The sequence below is a fragment of the Stegodyphus dumicola genome, chromosome 4 (genome assembly GCF_044657685.1).
Source record: "Stegodyphus dumicola isolate Sdum_Otavi_A_Nest chromosome 4, ASM4465768v1".
Lineage (NCBI taxonomy): Eukaryota > Metazoa > Arthropoda > Arachnida > Araneae > Eresidae > Stegodyphus > Stegodyphus dumicola.
This window is the reverse complement of record NC_140771.1, coordinates 79,441,411-79,462,187: the sequence shown is the minus strand read 5'-3', so window position 1 is coordinate 79,462,187 and position 20,777 is coordinate 79,441,411. Positions and strand designations below refer to the sequence as shown.

At 32.2% G+C, this 20,777-nt stretch overlaps 1 protein-coding gene across 1 annotated transcript in view; it reads right to left on the bottom strand.

The window, feature by feature from the left end:
• Nucleotides 1-20,325, bottom strand: part of LOC118205319 (uncharacterized) — a 60,687-nt gene extending 40,362 nt beyond the window's left edge. Inside the window, exons 1-5 of the mRNA XM_035377607.2 lie at nucleotides 20,235-20,325; nucleotides 19,994-20,095; nucleotides 10,840-11,121; nucleotides 9,137-9,267; nucleotides 2,801-2,867 (exon numbers count right to left, since the gene is read on the bottom strand). Of these exons, the coding sequence (XP_035233498.1) occupies nucleotides 2,801-2,867; nucleotides 9,137-9,267; nucleotides 10,840-10,969 (328 nt within the window). The 5' untranslated portion in view covers nucleotides 10,970-11,121; nucleotides 19,994-20,095; nucleotides 20,235-20,325. The remainder of the gene's footprint in view (nucleotides 1-2,800; nucleotides 2,868-9,136; nucleotides 9,268-10,839; nucleotides 11,122-19,993; nucleotides 20,096-20,234) is intronic.
• Between the last annotated feature and the right edge of the window lie 452 nt (nucleotides 20,326-20,777).

Here is a 20,777-nt window from a genome sequence, read left to right as displayed (position 1 = left end):
TTAAAATTTAAAATCTCAACAAGGTCATTTAAAGATCTTAGTTTTCGAGTACTTACATTCTGGTGGGCAAAACTGTAGGGTTTTACTTTAATTTATTAATAGTTATTTTTAATTTAAGATAGCTTTTCCTTACTTCCTCATTTTCCTCCCTATGATTTCTTGCCAGAATAAGTTTTAAGTCCCATGCTTTATGAAAAATAGAGCAGAAACTACTATTTCAATTGAGGTCTGAGGTACTTTAGTTAGAGAGCTGGTGAGCTAGAAAGCGTATTCTGCTTTTCTGTCACGTTGTTGTACAAGGTCAAGCTTGCTGGTTTATGGTCGTGCTTATTACGTTCCTGTTAGGCTACGCTGGTGATTTTTAAATAAGAGACAATGACGCGGTAAGAACTGTGTGCAGCTTAAGCTGTTTAATACATTACTGATATTATTGTTATGTTATTGATACTATTATATAACCAAATTATGTAATATTTTCCTTATTATGTAAAAAATAAAAAAATTATAGTAAACAGCAGATAGTGAATGGCCCCACGTACTGGTAATAAGCAATTAAGCTATTAAGTCGTGATGATGATACAGCTGCTTATTTCGTGGTTTCCTATCCTGTTTAATCTACTTAGCTTTGGTTTAATTTAATATTTTCTATTTTAAGCTAAAGTGTTGGCTTTCTCTGACTATCTTGAGTTCAAATAAAAGGTCATTTTACCCCTTCTTAGGACTTGTTATTTACGCAGAAAAACTTAGTGAATACTTGCTACATAGCTCTACCAAGTTCTAGCAGTTAACTCTTTCGCATCGAGAGATGCCCAAATCGCTTTTCCTCAATCATCGAAAATGCCGTGTATACGAATTTCTGTTGAAATGCTTTTCCTTCCCCCACGACAAATTGAATTCTACAGCGCTAACAAAAACCTACTTAAGTAAAGCGATAACTTCTTTCTTGGACGCTTTCATCCCGTGTGAAGTTCCCGCTTGGGACGGGATTGCAACTTCTGTCATCAATAGCTTAACATTGACAGTAAACAAAGGAAAAAGAAGGTGCATTAAAATAACAGAACTACTTTTAGTCTCTTGAAAAGAATGATTGATACGTCATTTAACAACTTCTGAAAGTAATGAACAATGCAGTAATGTGATGGAGGAAAGTACTAGGTAGGAAATTATTCAGGCGTGCGGGGCGATCTGCCGATGTTTGAATGCTCGGGCGTTTGAGGCGACTTTGACATGAAAGAGTTGAGGGATTTTATTTCAGCTAGAACATTACAATCTTCTAACGCAGGTCGAACCAGTGACTGGATATAGGGGATCATCCATCAATCAAACCTTGATCCAAAGAACCTTGATCCAAGACGTCTACTGACCGCTAAGCAGAAAGTACGGAAACGTCTAAAGCACATGCAAGGAAACGGCATTATAGAGCCTTCAGAAAGTCCTTATTTCTTTCATTAGCCCCGTTTGGACTACGTAATGCGCCGGCAACATTCGAACGCCTTATGGAGACCAAGCTGAGAGGTCTTTCCTGCGAAGCCTATCTGATATATCTGGATGGCATCATCATCGTAGAGAAGCATTTTAAAGAATTTTTTTCAAAATACTAAGGAGGTCCTTCAGAAATTAAAGGAAGTAAAAGTAAAGTCCTGTGAAATGCAAATTGCTCAGACAGGAAGTAACTTAACTTGTACATGGCAAATAGTCTGTTGTTCCATCTGTCTTCAAACATCAGGCGCGCGTACTGCCCCATTTTATCAGTGTTAGGTTGAAAATGGTTGCCAACAAGAAAAAAAATGGAAAATTAAAACGAAGATGATTGTGAACTTCTTCTTTAAGTATCCATTTGGCATCAACATATAACCTCAAAATTCCAAATCATTTCCTATATGCATTTTTGAAGCAAGTAAAGAGAGCGGGAAAGCAAAGTGGTAAGGCAGAGTAGCTGAGAGCAAATGCGACATACCTAAGAAGAAAACTCGGTTCAGAATGATTGAAAGTTTTATTTAGCTTAATGATTACTAGTTGTTAAAATTTTCGATTCCCGAATTTTAAAATTCGGAGACGTTATATAAGCAACTGAGGAGTTATATAAGCAACATGGGCTTATCTAAGCATATATATGTATCTATATATATAAGCCTTATATAAGCAGCTGGCTGAGACGTTATATAAGCACTTGCATCATTAGCTTTGTGTAAGAATCAAATGACGAGGTATTAGTTTACAGAGATTTAATTAAAGCATTCATTACTTTTAGGTCTGAAAATGGAAATAGCCAGAATAATTAAAATGATGGAGAGTTAAGGGACTATTGCAGATGAAAGTTAGAAATTTTATTTACATTAATTTTTGTCTTACGTGTATGCTTACTGTAAACTTTAAGTTGCAATTTTCTCTTGCTTTGATATAATAACATTAATTAAAAATGTATTGCTAAGCAACATCTTAAGTACAATCTTTTTTAACCAAGTTTGAATTTTTTTGCTTAGGTACGCTACTACGTGATACATCGTATGCTCTTCTGGAGTAGAATTATGTTTTAAGGAACAGAATACAGAGCTGGACATTAAGAACTGAAATATTCAGCTAGCATTTATGTATAGCCTCTTTCCCACTAAATACATGTTCTTTGTAGCTATAAAAACTCATGTAATTTGTATTTCGGCTGTAGTTGATAGAAAAAGTAGATATGTAATAAGGATTTAGTATAGGAATAACGTACTTATTAAAATAAACCTTACATAGTACCTTTAAATTTATTTTAAAGTAAGAACAAAAAACACAATAAAACATAAAACATACTTACCTTCCAATATTCGCGAATCCCAATTTCGGTAATAATTCCAATGATTTAGCTTAACAGACTTATGTGGCTAGAAAATAACCATGAATATGTGATTTTAGTATTAACAAATACAAAAATATTAAACAAACAATTATGAAGCTGTTTAAACAGCCCTCTTTCAAAGGGTTTTTAGTTACTGCTTTGCTTCTCACCAGTGGCCAAGTGGTTAAGGCCACTGACTGCTAGGAGTTTGTCCCGGTGTCAATCAAAGACGAAAAAGCTGTCTGTATAGCTGCTATTCATAATTTTCTCCATGTGCAACGTAAATATAAGTCAATTTCTCTAAGAAAATTCTCCACGACGGCATCCATGTTCTCAGTTAGATGGTCATCGCTTGTTTAGCTGCTTTCAAATAATCTAACCTAGTCATCGCCTTTGAGTTTGAGGAACTTATAATCAAAGATAACATTTCCATATTTAGCAGAACTACGTAAATCAAAATTGTATCAAAATCATACCGTAAAGCACTACATTAAACAAGACAATTTTTTCATATTTCTGACAGAAATTAGTTCACACACCTTAAATTAAAGAAGCAGACATCTTCTTTTAACACATAGTTTACATCGCATTAAAGCTGCTACTTCTTAATATCAGAATTTTTCGACTCTGTTCTTTCCTGAAAAAGAAATCTGATGCGTACACCACATGACTTCCTTGTACGAAATACGAGTACTAAATTATACGCATTTTTTCTTGCATTTCGTTTAAACTTATTGTATAAACCACAATAGAATAAATGCACCCTTTAAAATTCACTATATTTGTTTACTATAGCGACACTCTGGTCCTAGGTTCATTTAACAGCCTTACTCATTCATTTTTTAACTCAGAATGTATAAAATTTATATCATCTTAAGAATAATCTAATCGTTGTCACATGTTCTATTCAAATACTATAATAAATCTAAAACGATGTATAAAAGAAATTAAGCAAAGAACAATAACAACAACAACAACAACAAGGAAACAGTTTTTCACAAACGATTCAGCAATTCTCAATCAACTGATTCAGTTCTCACTTCGCGACATAGGCAAAAATACATAAAAACTCAAAATATCTGTATTGAATATTATGAAGTAAATCTTAAACACTTATTTTCTCGAATAAATTCCAGAATGGATTAAGCATGATTTAATTCGCAATAATAAATAAAGGCGTTATCTTTGTTGCTATGAAGCTTAGTTTCTCTAGATTGGCAACAAATGTACTATTCTGCTGTTTCAAATGTAAACAAGCAATGGCCGCTATGGCAAAAATAATTAGGCTTAGCGGCACTTAAACAACTTTTAAATTGTTGATAATTCTAAAAAAATTGCATGCGGATTTACTAAATGCATAAAAACCTTAACCGGAAGATCAGAACAACATAATTCAATCATTTTTAAAGCAACAAATGCGCAATTTACAAACATATAAGAATAAAGAAACAGAGATTACTGAGCCGAGTAACAGAGTGGATACATATATACATATATTTATATACTCTTGGTGCCGTCGATTGTAACCAAAATACGAGGTGCATATCTACATGTTATAGAAGTCCTATATACAAAATTTCAACGTTCTTTGAGGCTACTCGTTTTTGAGTTATGCGAGATACTCGTACGCACAGACGCCACGAAACGTTCTTTTCAGAATTCATTTTAAATCAGTTTTATAATTTTTTTGGGGGGAAAAGAGTCATTTATTCTGTCCTTACGTACGGATGTCACACAAAAACATCGTTAAATTGCATTTGATAGCGGTCAAAATGAATATTTGCGTTGAAATACGATGCTTGAAACGTTTCGCGATTACAATACTTTCTTTTTACTTCGTACAAGGAAGTAAAAACAGCAGTTTTGAAACTATTACTGCTCGCAGCTTAACTCAAAAATACACTTCAGCATTTAAAAATTTATAACCAGAAATTTATGCTAATATATAATGCGTTGTGAACGTGTAAATTCTACAGTTTACTCAGCAGTTATAGAAATAAATATGTACAGCTACATGCCAGCTATAGAAGTTGTTCAGAAAAAAGGAGTAATAGAGTTCAATTTTTTAGAAGAGTAATTTTAATTTCAAAGATTTCAAAATAAAATTTGGTAAGAAATATTTTCAACACTGGTAGAAATGAAAGAAAATTATTTTATTTTCGTAAAATGCAAATACTAGTAAACAAAGAATTCATTATAATGTACTTCCCATTAAAAGTTTCTTGACTATCATTCGTAGACGACTAACTCTGAAAAGGACCACTAGTTTTTCTAAGGTTAAATAGACATATTTTTTGTTAACATTATTTACAGCGGAAACAATATCCATCAAAATTTTTTAAAATCCTGCGTAACTGCCATAAAGTTTTCATTTTAGTTACGAAAATCGTTCATTCAAAATTCAAGACGATATTTAAAAGCAGGTATGCAAGTTCAGATTAATTTCAATTGTATGTCAATAAGATAAATTGTAAATGTTTAGAAAAATTGTATTAAATTTTCAGAAAAATTAATTTTTACGCTAAAGCTTTCTAAGAGAGCTATAGCATAAAAATTAATTTTTTTTATTGGTTAACGTTTTGATTTTGAGTAAAGCATCATCACCCCAGGATACGGCTGCAATAATAACAAAAATAAATATTAAATAAGTATTAAAATTCAATAATAATACAAAAATTAATTAAATCGTAATAGAATTTATTTTTGTCAATTGTAAAATTGTTATGACCTCAAAATTTGTTTGCTATATTGGAAACGTTTATGAAAAAGATCTGATATGGACACCGCATAAGTTCTTGCATGGCCAAATTATACTCATTTTTTGCTGCACTTCATTTAAACTTAATTAATTAATTAAAATCCTAGAATTATTCTAATTTAATTAACCAATACTTCAAAGCAAGTCGAGAATGACGTCAAAAACTGCAAATTTCGAAATTAAATATCCCGGTTCATTTTTGTCTCACAGGAGTCAAACTTCTTATAATTTTATATTTTCATAATAAGTGTAACACTTTTCTAAATATAAGTATAGGAAACATTAAACCACATTAAATGTTAGATTTCGTTATTTGTGCAAAATTAATTTTTTTGATTTGACATTGCCAAAATATTTGTATTTTCGTCATTTAAAACACTCTGTAATTTATTAATATACTAGCGACCCGCTCCGGCTTCGCACGAGTATAAAATATTAATGGATATTTTAACAATGAATCGCAGTTCATAATCTTTTTCTGAACTTACATACCTCACCTTAAATTAGGATTTATGAAAATAATTTCCCTAATATTAAATTTATTTAACTCTAAATTTTAACCAAGGTCTTAATAGAAAATTCCAATCCATAAATTATGGTTTTATTTAGTCTAATCTTATCTAACTTTATGTACTTATAATTTCTATAAGTGCGATTTAAAAATTAACCTTAGAATAGAATATCATTTATATTTTAAAACTACTATCATACAATTATTTGTCTTTACTTATAATTACTGATACGTTGTCGCGCTGAAAGCTAGAGAGCTCCGATAATAAACGCGTCCGATCGCTGCTAAACTCAAAGTGCTATAGGGAGAACCGCGGCCTCCGACGCGCTATTTATAGGCACGCTCCCGCCGCCCCGGCTGGCCGGTACCGCCGCAAACGCTACGTCCCGCAATTTTTAAATCTGTAGACCTTTTCAATGTGTACAATACTTAGTACATTATTTTGATAAATCTCGTAGAGTTCAGCCTGCGTTTGCAATGTAAGCGGAAACAATGTAATTATTTACTACATCACATTAGAAACGTCAAAAATAACAGTATTTCTCCACTATTTAATGGATGTTATTATACATATAAACCTTCCTCTTCAATCACTCTATCTATTAAAAAAAAACCGCATCAAAATCCGTTGCGTAGTTTTAAAGATTTAAACATACATAGGGATATAGGGGGACAGAGAAAGCGACTTTGTTTTATACTATGTAGTGATGATTGCGACCAACGATTGCAAATATAAAGAAGATCGGGTAAGGAATTTTAAGCCAGATAAAGGGTGAGTGCGTTTTGTACTACCGATTGCAGTGAAGAAGGGAGAGGCAGATTTTATAGCATTCCCTGATTACATAAAAAATTTCAGCGTTGTAAGTCTAATAGTGTTTGAGTAAAAGTCCTTTATTCTGTCCATGCGTACAGATGTCACGCAAGAAAATAATGTGCAAATGGATTAGCAAACGGTCAAAATTCCTTCGACATATGATGCCTCAAAATTTTCGCGATTGCAATACTTCCTTTACTTGGTACAAGGAATTAAAAATAATGCTACAGCATGACACTGTTTATAAACTGTTGCTACCCAAACCAGAAAAACTGCAAAATGCTGTTCTTGTGCTATAAGTGAAATAACTTGTTGACACAGAACGATCAGTTGAAATAAAATCATTCTCTTAGTACAAACGAAAGTTGTCTGTATCATTTCCTTATTTTCCAATCCAAAGAGTTCTCTGCTTACAACTCGAAATAAAAATTGATGAAATGACAAGTTTGTGTACGAGTAGTGATTATGACTGCGAAACGTAGCATGCCGTGGTTAGACAAAGTATCTGAGAATAATGGGAACAGAAAATAATATACTGTGTGCAGAATCAAATGTATTTAGCACTCGAAAAAGAATTCATCTAGTCATATAGTGTTCTCTAAGATTCAATATTTGTCGAAAGTTGTTTTGTGTACCAAATTTTACAATTCATATAATGGTTAAAGTTGCGAAGATAAAATAATAATTATTATTGAGTCTTTTCCATGTATCGGGCATTTTAAAAACTGCTTCGGAGGCACCGGGTTGCTGACACCCCTGTATTAAAAGCATAACACTATAATTTATCCTAAGGGCCATTCCGTGCAGTAACGCAAGAAAAAACGTATTAGGTTACCATTTTATAGAAATTAAAGAATTTACACATCTGCACAAGCTACTCTAATATTTTATTTAACCACATTAATAATTTTTTGTTAATATTTTATGATTAAGCATAGTTTTCAGTAGTGTCGTTGAATAATTTTAAGTGATCCAATAATAAAGTGTCCCTCTCCCGAAAAATAAACCCGTAGATTTGTCGGAACAGGAAATATGAAACAAGAATCATGCCTTCACTATCTATCCAAGGGTAAGCATGCTTTCGTAGAACATTTTCTCAGAGAAACTGACTCGCATTTATGTTACTGTCTTCAAACTCGTATCGAATTACCAGTATTCGGCGGTCTTAATCCCTCGGCCACTGGTGGGATCCCGTTACTTCACGTAACAACATTCTGAAGCAAAGTTTCGGAATGTTATTATGGTAAGTAAAATATGGAATTATAACCAAAAACTGCGTAACACAGATAGGACAAATTCGTAAAAATGTAAGAAACGTTCTCTGCGTATATTTACACACACGAAACTTAAAATAATATTTAATTCTGAAATGGCAACACTGACAGAATTAACATGACAGAATTAGCGATGAGGTAGTTTGTTTCTAGTATGTTTGGTTTCTGGACCGAAATTCTTCATTGTTTCGGTTTGTTTTAATGCTATCTCATATTCTCAGCCCCATTTTTTACTTGATGAAAGCTTTATCTTTTCAGTTAACCGAAATCGTGGCACCTTTTTCTTTGAGAGGTATTAATACGGACATCAAAATTAATTCGATGCTGCTTTTAAAAAATTTGCTATTTTTCCATTGAATTTTATATGGCATAAATGCAAAGAAAGCGAAGATTAATAATAATGCTTAAAAGATAATAAACGCCGTTAGCAGGATTGAGTCTAAGAGCAGTCTGGTAAGCTGGGTGATTAGGCCAAACGTAAAAAAACTTAACAAACCCTCTAGTGCGATATTAAAATCCAAAACTTTCAGAATTTTTTTTTTTAAACAATCGTCAACATTTACGCTATCGAGATTAATTCTTTTCTTATTATATAGTAGTGCCCCACATAACGAACATAAAGCGTAATGATAAATAAAACTGATGGAAGAAAATATGGAATTAAATGATGGAATGGCAGATAAACTGATGGTTTGGGTTGTTTAATTATGGCAAAGCACACTAAGGCTATCTACCTAAGGGAAGGGATGCCTTCGTGGAGGACTTTCTGAGGCAAACTGGCTCGTATACACGTTACACATGGGGAAACCACGAAAACGCCCATGCAGTCAGCCCGTTCGCGGGATTCAAAACTCGGGCTGAACTACCAGTATTCAGCGACTTTACCGCTCGACCACTGGTGGGCCATAAACTGATGGATTATCTAAATTGGTTAACGTTTTCTGTAATCCATAAATACCTTGTCTCTTATGATCGTTAACATCGGCAAGTTACTGGGCTTCTGTAACGACAAGTGCACAAACCGCAATTGTAGAAGGAAATCTTTATCGTATTGCTTCTTTCCGTGGGGATTTAAAGGACTCCATTGATCTAAATGTGATACAAAAATATTGTGTAAATTATTTATAAAGCAAATGCATTTTAAAAATAGATCTGTTACTGACTAAACGATAAATATACTTTATAAACATACTACAAAAAAACAATATCTTGATAACAATTAATTCTGAAAGAATATGCCGCTTTATGAATATTTTTCCTCGTGAAATATTCTCTAAAAAGGCTGTTTGTAAGTTTAATATAATTTATCAGCAGAGCTTATCAGTAGAGATGACCCAGGTGGAATAGCGAAACATTGCATAGTATATTAGATGACTATGCATTTAGACTAACGTGGGAAATGTACACATCTTTCAGATACTTTAAAAATGAAAAATATGTAATGTAATTTCATGAAAAATGTTTTTAATTAGATTTATCATGAATTAATGCCTTTTATTTAAATCAGTCAGATTAAAAACTACAAAAATAATATTTTTAAGGACTGCATGGATTGCTTTTAAATAGTTTAATTTGTTTATCAGTCGAATACAAATTAAATATGAAAGAATAATATCCTATGTTTTCCGAATGGCAATAGACTCGAGTGAAAACAGAAATAACGCAAAATCGAGTTTTGAGACTAATTACCAGTTTGGATTAAAAAAGGAATAAAAAGGAAAAGGAAAAGAAATGCCTGAAAGTTTTAAAATTTAATATTGTTTATTAGTAAAGAATACCAATAGGTTCAGGAAGAAAAGCGAAACATTTTATAGGGTACTAGAGGAATACACATTTAGACTTATTTGGGAACCTTCTATAGCTTCTGTATATCTGAAAAGTGAAAAAAATATATGACATTATTCTGTATGAATGCTGAAAATATTTAATTAGGTATGTGCATTTTTTTCAATCAATCCGATTCAAAAGTAAAAAAAAAATATTTTAAGAACTGCATTTTTTGCTTTTAAATAGCTTAGTTTGTTAATCGCTAACAGACAGATTCAGTTTGAATGATAAATATCGTACATTTACAGAATAACATCAGACTCGAATAAAAATGAAAGAATGCAAAATCGTATTTCGAGACTAATAGCCGGTTTCAGCTAATAAGAATTCAAAGCTAAAGTTTCAAAAATTAAATAAATAGGTAATAAGTGGGTACATCCATTTAAAGGTTGTATTATATTGTAGACATTAAAAGTTTTCTGTTATAATCTTTAATAAGAATGAGAATGAAGAGTGAAGGGAAAATCGCACTTCAAGAGGAGTGTGAAATACTTTACTGCACAGTTCTAATTATAAGACTTAAATAACTTTTGCAGAAGATTAAAGAAAATAAAGATCGAGTCACACACACACAAAAAAAAAAGAGTTATGATTTGCAGGAAAGGTAACTTCAGAAAAATGTTCTAAAGATTTTAATAAAAAACGTATAAGGATTTTTGATTAAGATGGTGTAGTTATATGTTTGTGCTTCCAAAAATCTAAATAAAATTGATAAATGTTTGCAAAATCGATTTTGATTAAGAAAGAAGGTTTTACTATTTGAGTAACGTGCGGGAAGATGAATTTCATCTCAGTATGAAAAGAAAAGTAACAAGAAACCTTACTTTTACTTACCCTCTTTGTAATTGAATTTTAAAATCCTTTGCGAATCTTCAGCTACATTTCTGTTCCCTTCGTTTTCTGGATTCGGTGGAACGGAAGAGGTATTTCTAGTAATTTCACTCATTTCCTCATCGGTAGACATAGCAACGACTTCCTCACATAGAATAAAGGAATTATGTAACTATACATCAACAGCTACGAGAGAGAACATAGCCGTGCTGCTCATTATCAAGGTAAAACATGCAACTCCGTATAAGAATAAGGCTGCCAAACATTTATTACACATGTAGTTTCCTGTTAAAATGCATACAATTGTAAGAAATGTCTGCACTGAAATCAAGGCACTAAAATGAGTTCAGAAAATTAATTAACACTTGAAATTGAATAGCCTAAGTTTGTATTAGTACACTTATCTTGTTTTTTTTTTATCTAAGTTTTATTTATTTCACTAGTGGTGTTTGCCGTATAATTAAGAGTTTGGCACCGATTTTTAAACTACTTGCTATTAAAGTTATCGAACTCAAACTTCATACTTAGTACTTAAAAAGGTTTTCGCAGATATTTTCCTTTAGGGAACAAGTTAAAAATATTATAATTTTAATATCAATATCATCAAATAAAGCGGAAATAAATTTTTTAAATGAAATTTGTATGATATACGTAACCTAATTTCTGCCTTTTGGGCGAAATTGCCCCCTCTTTTCGATTATTAGACGTCCATTATATTAAAATTTCAACCTTTCAAATGACACCGCATACAAAATTTGGAAATTTTCACAGACTATAAAGCAAACTCTTTGACCACTTTTACAGCAAGAATGATAAAGTAAGCAATTTCGTGCGTGGAAAAGAAATACTAAATAAAATATAAAGCTAGAGGGAGAAAATCTGTTCTTCTCAGCTATCGCTCGAAACATACTTTCAGGTTTATGATATTATTACAGCACACAATTCTTCTTGTTACCATGAATATTCCTTTGCATTTAGCATTCGTTTCGTTTTATTAACATAAGAAATGACAAAGTATAAGCACTGATTAGCGTTTACCATTATTTGCTATGAACTCTATTATTTGATGAATTTTTTTTAAATAGAATTTTTTAATCTCTTGTTTCATAAAACTATATGATCAATAACTTTTTATCTTTAAGCTCAATAATTATTTCATAAATTTAAAATAAAAGCTTATTTTTTATAAAAAATATTTAATCTCATTTTATTCACTTTAACTCAGCTTCTAGAATTATTCAAGTTTAGTTACATGCACCAAGAATAGCCTCAGACCAGGATCGAACTTTAGAGCATTTAGTATTCAAGGAGTGGTGCTTTAAAACTTTGGCGTCCGACTAACTTGTTTTATTGCAAATACACCTGGAGCAACCGATCTTGCAGCAGTTAGTAATTTACTGCTCTGCAGTAATAAATCTCAATAAAACCGTTTTACATACTTTTTCCTTTGACTGAACACTAACGTGTTAATATTAGGTTTCATGCTTTTGAAATACTAGATAATTTTAAGGAATGTTACAAATGCCACTGAATGTTGTAAATGCCGCACATATGAAGCAATACGTGACATTATATGGATGAGGTTTGATTTTTGGTAGATATGCGATTGATATGGTACGTTTATCGTCTGGCTGTAAGTTATAGTGTTATTTTGCAACGAATCGTCAACGTGAATCCTGGGTTCTGCACAAGTGAGAGCGATTTTTTTCTACAATATTAAAACCGGGTCTTTTCGCGCATTTTGCAGCGTACACTATTAGCACAGCATTTAGATTACGTATAGCTACTGAACGCATTCTTTGTCCCTGTTTTGTGAAATTTCACGTAGGCGGCACATGGTTAGAAAAAGTGCCACATGGATATCGGACACACTTTTATTTCAAAAGTTCTTCCGAGACAAAAAATAGGAAAGAATGTAAGGCTAGTTCACTACAAGGTTTGTTCTTTCCGACTAGGAATCTTTAAGAGTGTGACGTCAATGACTCATAGTTTGTTCTAAGCAACTACTTCCTATTTGTTTAGCATATTCGTTTCATTCATGTTTGTTTTTTCTGTTTCTTTCGTTAATAAGTGACAACACGGACATTTCGATATTTCCAAACTCGAGCGTTGGGAAGAGGATAACGTTGTTGGTCTACTGATCTTAGATAAAGTGGTCGTAATAAGCTGAGAAATTCAATATTTTTTAAGTTTAATAATGCTTCGACGTCTGGAAACTAAAACGAAGAGTGGTCAATTTGGACAAGTGGATACCATATAATCTCACTCCCACGAACAAGATTTGTCAGATTAGAGATACGCACTTGCCTCAGACTGGTGTCACTTCAGAGATGCAACCAGTAATGAACAATAGTATACATGAATAACTGACTTTATTGCTTTGAAATCACTTTTTTAATCATCTTACGCTTTGCAGAATGGCAACACACTAACGAATGGAAGATTATAATATTTTATATTATTCCATGCAACACGATGGCCTTTTAAATGGCCGAGTTGTTGATAACATTTGAAAGATTAAGTACCTTATGATTTGCCCGGAGGGGCAACACACTGCTTATAAAGAGCTGAGTTTGTTAATAAAAAAATCCTTAAATTCGTCAAAAATAGAAAATATAGAAATAAATAAATAATAGAAAAAGCCCCTTTGAAATTCAAAATCCCTGCTTCCATCTGCACATGTTCGGGTGAAAAATTAAATGTACTTATAGTCTGGGGGCTGTACGTGCAGCCGCGTTTTCACAACGCGAGGAACATACATATGCATACATAAGAAATGTTTCATAAATAATAAGAAATTGAATGAGACAAAAGTAAATTCTATTCAACCAGTTTTACGTATTTACAGGTGATGAATACTGTTTAGTGAAATAACAGTTAAATATAAATCATGTAAATCCATGTGTATTCAACACGACAGGCAATTCTGTCGAACGGCGAAACTCTGGGGGTGCAGATAATCACAAAGTACTGATACACTTGATGGAAGTAGTAATACATTTGTTTTAGTAAATGCATATTTCATGTAACTCTCTATTTTCACTAAAATGTGTTTATCCTGCTCATATATTTATGAACGATATTCGTTAAATATTTTTGGGTATATTTTGTTACATAACTGTATATATATAATATATTTATTAAATAAACGCATAATTGATAGGATGATGAATAAATACATCTAAAACACATCAAGATATATTTATTCATCATCTAAAATATGTTTGTCTTAAGTATCATTTTGATTAACAAATAAAAGTGTCTGCTTTTAATATTTTGTAACGAAATGGAGGAAAAAACTGAAAATAGAATTATTATCCATCATTAGATATCCAAATTTTTTAATAATAATAATAATAATAATAATAATAAGCTCGTTGGGCATGATACAAGAATTATCTCCTTTTTCCTGCTCACGGAGCGAGGGTATGATTAATTTCAAGAAATTATCTCTTTCTTAATGGGGTACTCTTGATATATATATGAAGATAATGGCTTATAATTTTGGTAATGCAAGTCACTTATTAGATTTCTTTATTTAAGCGTTCACGCATTTATAATTTGTTTTATAACTTCTTGCAAAACATTATTTGCATATTACATGGCGATGCCACCAACACTGGTGTTTGACGTGCTTTTATGCGTTACAGAAGTGCAACATGTAGACGTGATGTAGAACATTCCTCCTGAACGTTCTTGAGAGCTTCGTGAAGCATTTGCATTGAACGTTCAGAAAGGTCTAGTGCTAGTTGGGTAAGTGTGTAAATAAACGTGTGCAAAAATAGAATAATAAACTAAAACCTGCAAACCGCTTGACCACAAATGAAGGAATTTAAAGAACGTACCCGAAGACGGGCAGTGTCAACTACTACTTGCAACTCTACTGCTTATTAAACCACTGCTTGGACTGTTCTCAGGAACTTCATGTAGCGCACATTTACGATCCTCGCTATTAGTTATTTTAACTCAATTTCTTGGCAGATTGTACTTATTCTGAAATGTTTATTAAATTTGTATATTTCTGGATAAATATGAGTTAACAAAGGGATAGAAAGCGGAATAAATCTTCAATTAAAAGCACTTCAGTTAAATGTCAAGCCGCAACACAGTTACCAATCCGTCTAGTTTGTTTCAGACAAATTGAACATCTTCCTCAATTTCTTGCCCAAGTACGCAAATAAGAATTGCGGTTGAGTAAATAAGAATTATGGTTCTTTCATACAGCCACAATCCTTTAGTTTCCGAGAAAGCCACGTAAACCGGTACCCTGCTGATAAAAAACAGTGACAACTACAACTGATAATATAACTGTATGTTATCTAAGGATGCAAAAATTAAAAGCTTGTTATCACATCGTCGACATATCTCTTTGACTGTGATTAATGTTTGGGAACTCCAACGGCTTTTCTAAGTTCCCGGATGGAAAGCTTCTGAAACCGATGACTTTGCAAGAATAATGACAAATTATTTTTCTCCGCAGATTACTTTTCTGACAAAATATTTTTGTTGGCTGATTTTTAATGCATAGCGTCATTGCGTAATTAAGGAACAATTTTGAGATAATCATCTATGTCTCCATTATTAAATAATGAAAAATTTTTATACATACACACACAGACACACACACACACACACATATATATATATATACATCTCCTTTTCAAGGATACGTTTTGCATTACTCTGCAACATATTACGTCACTGACCATGAAGGCATGCGGAAAAGAGAGAAAAAATACTTCAGAAACTATTTTTAGGAGGCGACCGCACAACCGGCTACTGAAACAATTTTTTTTGTAAAAAAAGCCTTCATTTAAAATTCATAAAATGTAATGAACTAAAAGGAAAATTATTATTTCCCATATAGAGTTTAATGGAAACAGGAGATTAAGTAGCTCGCTTTAAAAATATACATGTAACTTTATATCACGAATAATAAAAACGCGGGTTTGGGCCATATAAGTGATTAAATTTTTTTTAATGCAATTCGATTTTCTAATGTCTTATTTTTTTTCTTCATAAGAAACATGCCAAAAACTTTCAGGCGAAATGTTCTAAATCACGTCTGTTTGTTGCAGTTTAATAGCGTGCAAAAAGCATGTCAAATATCGGTACTTGTCGCCCTCTCAATGTACGTTTAAAGAACATTACATAAAAATGTTCCACATCGTTCTACAAGAATGCGGGCACCTAAATGACGAAATATAATCGAATTGCATTGCCAAAAGCATATGCCATTATTTTCATAAATATATCAACGGCGCCTCACACATTTTATTATTCGTGATATAAAATTTTAGATGACTTTTGTAAAGAGAAATTATTTAATTAATTATTCTCATTAAATTATATGATATTTTTTATCTCCTTTTAGTTCCTCATCAATTTTATGAATTTTAAATAAATTCTTGCTTCCTTTAATTTCCAGTTTTATTTCATGTTGTTTCATATCTTAATGTTAGTCATACGTCATCGATCAAATTATCGAATTGAAAACTCTTTCAGTAATGAATAATCACATTTTTACTTTCAACAATTATATCACGTCAAATGATCGAAACAGTCTATTGATTTTGGAAAAACATCCTAAATTACATTGGAATTTGAATAAAAATTTCATGTAAAAGATTTTTCCGCTTCTAAAAGAAGCACCAAAAGTAGTGTGGCGTAATAGCTAATTTTCTGTGCCGAATCAGATTAACACAGAGACAAATCCTAGCCGATTCCTTACATAATTTTCATATACGAGTTTTCCAAGTTTATTGAAGATAGCAACATGCTACTTGCATGTTATGACGACGACTCGGAAGTCCTGGCAAAATCCAAAAAATTAAATCCTGCTATCTAGAAACTGAAAAAGATCGCGTGCGCCATTTTCTTCAGTTTTACACTGAGTGAAATTCTTTTAAAAAATAAAGAAAATAGGCAGAGTAGTATCTTTCCGTCATTTTTTTATTTAAAAGAGGCCGAAGAGCTTCTTTTATAACCTGGTGCAACTTTCAAGACTTGTAATTGATACACATTTAGATGTTGAGATTTTAAAATCTTCGGGTCGAAAAATACCAGAAATTTACGAAAATTCGTCAAAAATAAAAAATTAAGAAATCCAATGAAAATTTTCATATAGTTTTATTTTAAAAGAGATACTTCCTTTCGTTTCGTTGGTGCAAATACAAATATTAAAAATTTTTAGATTGTTCGTTAAACGAGGGTATGTGTGAAAAATTGTTTCAGCGTTAAATTTTAAAAAGTCTAAATCGAATCAAACCTTTTGCACTTTATTTTGATCTTCGTAGTGTTCGGAAGGGGAGCTGCAGATATATAAGTTGTCACCACTCGTGCGATAAGCAAAATTCAATAAATCAGATGCACTAATTTAGAAAAAAATAATATATTCTGTAAATAAATAAAGATTTAAGGAACTATGTACACAAGTCCACACAAGCTAATCCACTAAGAGTTGAAGCAATTCTTCGGAAATGAAGCAAGAACTTGTCTTGTCTTGCCTAAATATTGTGAGCTACAAGTGGTCTGACATGAAGATATTCCCACATAATTTCCTAATTTAGAATTCTGGTTAAGTTCCAAACAGAGCAGCTTGCTGCACGCGGAAGAAGGTTTGGATAATTTTGTCGAGGTATTATTCACTTAGAGTTTCAGTTTTGAGATTACTATATTGAATTGTTTCGAATGAAGTAAAGTGTCCCCGTGAGGATTCCCAGGAACGCATTTTGGATTTGTTGTTTATCGTTTTCAGAGACATTTTCCCATGCAAGCGATGCATAAATGAGGATAGGCCTAATGTAGATTCACCTTTTCCTAGAGAAGTTCATGCCGGTAGTACTAGAAACGATCTAGTTATGGTCGAGGGTCTTGCCTTTTATCTACTTAATATGTTTTTTAAATGAAGGAGCAATTTAGGGTGACTCCGATTTACTTTGTTGTGGAGGCCTTTTATCTACTTAATATGTTTTTTAAATGAAGGAGCAATTTAGGGTGACTCCGATTTACTTTGTTGTGGAGACAAGAAAAACTTGTAAGCCGAAAAGATTGACTCAATTGGTGATTTTTTTTTTTTTCAAATTTCTTGAACTTTCTTATAACTAAAATTTCAGATTTAACAGAATTTATTTTGGTCTTCCAGTTGCAGTACCAATGTTTCATGACAGGTATCTTCTTTTTCAGTTTCTAGAGAGCAGGATTTAATTTTTTGGATTTTGCCAGAACTGCCGAGTCGTCGTCATAACATGCAAGTAGCATGTTGCTATCTTCAATAAACTTGGAAAACTCGCATATGAAAATTAAGTAAGGAATCGGCTAGGATTTGTCTCTGCGTTAATCTGATTCGTCACAGAAAATTTATCTCTTTGTCTAAGGGCAAAAGTCCTATTTTCCAGGCAAGATTCAGTAAAATGATTTCTCGCGACAGATTTATCTTGATTAAATTGTAAATAAATCTCTGACGCCAAACGCGGTCAGAAGCTTTGGCCACGTCTAGCATAAAGATATGCACATTTACCTTGTTGTTAATAGCCAATCCAACGCATTCACATAATCTTACAAGCTGTTTAGTGGTAGCAAAACCCTTCCGAAATAAATGTATCTCCGAAATATCTTGTGGGTAAGGTTTTATTCTGTTCTCTAGATGAAAAAGCATAAGTACATGCATAAGAACGTTACGTAGTGCTCATGTGCAGGTAGGTAACCATGTGTTTCTTGTCAAGGTTAAAGCGTGCCAATTCGCGTGTCTTGCTGAGGCTGCTGTAATCAACTATATACGAATACCTTCTCACTGACAATTTCGCCTGTGATACCTGTTTCTAATGGTTTTTCGACTGTGATACCTGACGCCGACTGTGATACAGTCGAATGACACCTTTACTATGTGACTGGATTGTGATTTCGACTGCAGAAGTTTATCATTTATCTAAGTTCAGCAATACCTCAATCATCTGTGGTACTACGAAGATTCTGTCTATCTTCTATACCTGTACACGTGATAACATTTTTCCAAGTAAAAGAAATATGTATTTTCGATTAGTTATTTTAGTAAATAAAGAATGAAATAACATGGCATACTTTAGTACAGAAGACGCAGCTTAATGTGATTGCGGTTAATGTTATCATTCGGATATTGTTATCGAATTTTAAAAGTTACGCCCGTTTGTATACGAAAACATAGAAATGTATCGCTTATTGTGATAAAAATTAGGTTAATATGATCAATATATTATAGAGTAAGTTTTTAAATCTGGGGTAATTTGTCAGATAAGGACAATATAGATTATAAAATTTGCCAAGTGATAGAGAAATGTCGACAAGTAAAACATAAAGTTGCTAAACATTATGGTTTCGAATTTAAACAACCATATATAATTAGGGGAAAAAGCTTTAGAAGTAATATTATAAGGTATTTCTCCCCGCCTTCTTGGCTTGCCTTCGTGGTGTGGTGGTCTGCACGCTCAGAGCGTAAGTGAGAGGTCCATGGTTCGATTTTCGGCGAAGGCGTTTGCTTATTTTTCATCTTTCCTCCTTCCAAAAAATACCTAATTTCTATACAATATTAGTGATTTCGCGTAGATTTTATAGAACTCTATCGCTTTTGAGGGTGATAAGACACTTTTCCCTCTTCTTCAGGAGTAAAAACTTATTTTTTATTTTCTATCGTAGATTTTTTTTTCTATCCTGGAAAGCAAAGTTCTTTGATAACATCTGGGCCAAATGAGTTTGTTTGGGCCGGGGGGATTTAAAATTTTACATTGCATGGTCTATTTTAATGAAGGTTGCGCTCCGAATGTTAAGATTAGAGGTACAATATCCAAAAATGTTATGAACAGTTCAGAGATGAGACGTTATAAACAATTTATAAATAATTGTTTTAATTCCTTTAATTAAAATGCTGTGAAAGTATTTATTTATGAGTTTGCAATTTTATTTATATCAAATAAGTTAAATTCTATTGCTATTTGAAATATAATTTTAATTATTTTTAATAATATTTATTATTCATTTAATTGTATCAAAATAGCCGTATACAAATGTGATCACATTAAGCGACATCTTACTTATTTTGAAAGCATGAGCACTGCTATAAGAGCTAAATATAACATATTTAAGTTACAGGTGAAACATAGACAACGTTGGCGAATGTACTTACCGCAGAAAATTGTCTGGCATAGGGTGTCGTCTAAGAGAAAAAGAGTCGAAAGTAGCTCTGCAAATGGCAGCTCCACAAGACAACAAAACTAGCATTCGTTTTCTAAATATTAAACGAGAATTTAAAATGAAACTAAAAAGGTAATGTAAGAATGGGGGGAGGCAATGCTTTAAATCCGAATATTTAGGAGAAAAGCAAAACAATCTATATCTTAAGTAACAACTGCAAACTGAAATCATACCTGGAAATAAAACAACTGGTAGTTAAAAAATCCAGTTTCTATAGTTTCGCTTCAGTTACATATCATCAAATATTACTCACGCTTTAAAGATACATTTTCTCAGAGATATGTTTTATGTTATCATATTTCCATGGAATGTTATCGCATAACGTATCACAAGGTCAAATTGTTGATAACGTCGTTTACGAAAATGTTTTATATCTCACTCGTATTAAAAAAAGCAATACTTTGCTAGAATTTGGCAAAAAATAGTTATAGTTGCATTTCCCTTTGACAGCAAAACAGAATATTTAAATAATATTTAATAGCAAATATTTTGAATTTACAATGACGTTCTTTTATATCCGCTATCAGTTAAATTATTACGTTAGAACAAACATTTTCTAAGGATAAGCAAAAATTTGTATCTATAATGGTTTATCTTCTATAGTCATTTATCTGTACTAGTCAGATCCACCAATGTCCTATTTCAAAATGGCCCGTATCGGTTGTAAATTAATCAAGCATTTGAGAATAAATAAATAAAATGTTTTCTAACTCATT